This window comes from Acanthisitta chloris, unplaced genomic scaffold, assembly GCF_000695815.1.
Source record: "Acanthisitta chloris isolate BGI_N310 unplaced genomic scaffold, ASM69581v1 scaffold17681, whole genome shotgun sequence".
NCBI lineage: Eukaryota > Metazoa > Chordata > Aves > Passeriformes > Acanthisittidae > Acanthisitta > Acanthisitta chloris.
The window spans coordinates 6,406-9,691 of NW_008654506.1; the positions used below are offsets into that span (position 1 = coordinate 6,406).

At 58.2% G+C, this 3,286-nt stretch overlaps 1 protein-coding gene across 1 annotated transcript in view; it reads left to right on the forward strand.

The window, feature by feature from the left end:
• The window catches only part of LOC103810642 (V-type proton ATPase subunit B, kidney isoform-like), a gene marked incomplete at its 5' end in the record, with an annotated part of 7,584 nt that extends 5,108 nt beyond the window's left edge, over window positions 1–2,476 (forward strand). Inside the window, 4 exons of the mRNA XM_009083555.1 lie at window positions 1,146–1,228; window positions 1,372–1,476; window positions 2,093–2,222; window positions 2,310–2,476. Coding sequence (XP_009081803.1) covers window positions 1,146–1,228; window positions 1,372–1,476; window positions 2,093–2,222; window positions 2,310–2,476 — 485 coding nt within the window. The remainder of the gene's footprint in view (window positions 1–1,145; window positions 1,229–1,371; window positions 1,477–2,092; window positions 2,223–2,309) is intronic.
• Between the last annotated feature and the right edge of the window lie 810 nt (window positions 2,477–3,286).

Below are 3,286 nucleotides of genomic sequence, written 5' to 3' on the forward strand. Positions count from 1 at the left end.
CTGAGGCTGCCTTGCCCCAGGAATCCTCAGGGCTGGGAGGGCTGGGAAGTGCCAAGTTGCTCTGGTTTAACACGTCTTTGGGGTGAGGTGGGGTAGTGAAGCTTCTGGGGGTCCTCCAGGGTTATATCCCACTCAAATCATCCCTCTGGGACCCCCTAGATGACGGGAGGGGGGCAAAGGATGGGACTGGGGGGACAGGACAAGCTGTGCCCATGCAGTGGGTTGGAAGTGCCAAATTGCCCTGGTTTAACATGTTTTTGAGGTGCTGTGGGGTAATGAAGCTTTTTGGGGTACTCTAGGGTTACATCCCCCCCAAACCATCCCTCTTCCCCCCCCCCAAGCTAGAGATACACCCCTAGAATAGGGGCTGCAGCCCCCTATGCCCAGGGACAAACTATGCCCATGCAGTGGGTTGGAAGTGCCAATTTGCCCTGGTTCAATGAGTTTTTGGGGTGCTGTGGGGCCGTGAAACTTTTTGGGGGGCTCTAAGGTTGTGTCCACCTCCCCCATCTGGAGGGGTGTCAAAGAATGGGGCTGGGGGGACATGGAGAGCACCCATGGGTGCCACGGGACACCTGAGCTGCCTGGGGTGCTCCATAGGGGACACAGGGACCAGTGCTGGGGTGGCTGAGGGCTCCCCCATAATAGAAGCTCAGCCCTCCAGTGCTGGGGACAAGGTGTGCCCATGCCATTACATGGGGTGGGCAGTGTCATCTGAGGGCAGAGTAACACCACAGCTCCGGGGGCAGGAAGGTGGAGCAGGTGGGGACAGGACCCCTGGGACCCCTCCATGTCCCCAGACACATTCACCACCTCACCCTGGGGCTCCCCAATTTCTGGGCAGGTGAGGTGACACTAAGGCACCTCAAAGCCATCCAGCCCACCCCCATCACCTCCACCTTGGGGCCCTTGACTCCTAGGCATGTGGGGTGACACCAAGACTCTCCCCCAGTGCCATCCTGGCCATCCCCATCATCTCCTCTTGGGGTCTGCTGCATAGATAAGGTGACACCAAGACCCCCCCAAACCATCCCTGGTGGGGGCTGTGCTGCTCCAGTGCCCCCCAGCATGGATCATATCCATGTCCCATGCCCACCCAAACACCCAGACCCTCTGTGGGGGCTCACAGCACCTCGTTCCCCCAGACATCACCCACCCCATCCCTGACCTGACCGGGTTCATCACTGAGGGACAGATCTACGTGGACCGACAGCTCCACAACCGCCAGGTTGGTTCCTGACCCCATTCCTGGCTCTAGGGGTGGATTCAGCACTGCAATAGGGCTGGAAACCCCCAGGATGGAGCTGCTGAGGGCAGGGCATGGGTGTGAGACAGGGCTGGAGGACATGGGGGGTCCTTCTACCCCTGCAGATCTATCCTCCCATCAACGTGCTGCCGTCCTTGTCCCGACTGATGAAATCAGCCATCGGAGAGGGAATGACCAGGAAGGACCATGGGGATGTCTCCAACCAGCTGGTGAGGGCTGGGGGGCACTGAGGGGGGATTGATTGTACCTTCAGAGTCCTCCTGCTCCTGCTTGGGGAGATTCAGATCTGCAGTGCTGCCTTGGTGCTCTGGGCACCAACAGCAGAAGGATGTGGAGGTGCTGGAGCAGGTCCAGAACAGGCCATGGAAATGCTCCAGGGTTGGAGCTCTTCTGGTGGGATTTAAAGTCCCTCCAACCCAAACCATTCCATGGTTCTGGAGCCCCCCTGCCATGGAGTCAGTCTGGAAGAGCTGGGAATGTCCAGCCTGGAGAAGCTCCAGCGAGAGCTCAGAGCCCCTTCCAGTGCCTAAAGGGGCTCCAAGAGAATTGCAGAGAGACTTGGGACAAGGCATGGAGTGACAAGACACAGAGAATGGCTTTACCCTGGAAAAGGGGAGATTTGAGTGGGATATTGGGAAGGAATTCCTGGGTGTGAGGAACTGGCACAAGTTGCCCAATGCAGCTGTGTCTGCTCCATCCCTGGAAATGTTCCAGGCCAGGTTGGATGGGGCTTGGAGTCACCTGGGCTGGTGGGAGGTGTCACTGGGTGGGATTGGGTGGGCTTTAAGGTCACTTCCCAGCCACCCCACCCCGTGCTCTCCCCAGTACGCCTGCTATGCCATTGGGAAGGACGTGCAGGCCATGAAGGCTGTGGTGGGGGAAGAAGCTCTGTCCCCTGATGACCTGCTCTACCTGGAGTTCCTCCACAAGTTCGAGAAGCAGTTCATCACTCAAGGTGAGCTGACTGCCCTGGGTGGGGGGATTGAGGGCCAGGAGAGCTCCCCCAGACCTCTCTAGCTCCTGCAGTGACTCCTCTCCTCAGGTCCCTATGAGAACAGGAGCATCTTCGAGTCCCTGGACATTGGGTGGCAGCTCCTGCGCATCTTCCCAAAGCAGCAGCTCAAGAGGATCCCTGAGAGCATCTTGGCTGAGTTCTACCCAAGAGAGGCCAAGGCACAGGACCAGGGGCCAATGGGCACTGCCCTGTGACCCCCCAAATCACTACAGACTCCAAAGGTCCCTCTGGTGGGGTTGGCCACCAGGAGGGCATAGACCTGTGGCACCACCACCCCCAAATCCCTATGGATTCCAAAAATTGCCTCTGGTGGGGTTGGCCAACAGGAGGACACAGCCCTGTAACCCTCCAAATTCCTACAGACCCCTTAAATCCCTACTGTGACCCTCCAACTCCCTACAGACACACAAAAGTGCCACTGGTGGGGTTGGGTCCAAACGGAGGACACAGCCCAGTAACCCTCCCAAATCCCTACTGGAACCCCCCAAATCTCTACTGTGATCCCCCAAAATCTCTACTGGAACCCCCCAAATCCCTGTGGACCTCCAAATGTGCCTCTGGTGGGTTGACCAGGAGAAGGGCATAGCCCTGTGAACCCCCCACAAATCCCTACTGTGACTCTCCAAATCCCCATGGACCCCTAAAGGTCCCTCAGCTAGGGTTCACCAACAGGAAGACACAGAGGATATCCCAAAATTAGATGAAACCTCTTCCCCTTGGTGAATAAACCTCTGTGGTCATCAAACCCCTCTGAACTCTGGTGCTTCATACTGTGGCTGTGGTCTTCCCACTCCTGGGGACCTCTGGGCACCTTCAGGGACCTCCAGAGACCCCCAGACACCTCTCAAGAACCCTGGGCACCCCTAAGCACTCTTGAACACCCCTAGACACCCCTGAACACCCCCAGAGACCCCTAGTGACCCTTCAAGACCCCTGAACAGCCCTGATGGCCCCTGAAGATCTCTGGGGACCCCCACAGACCCTTGGGCACCCCTAGGGATCCC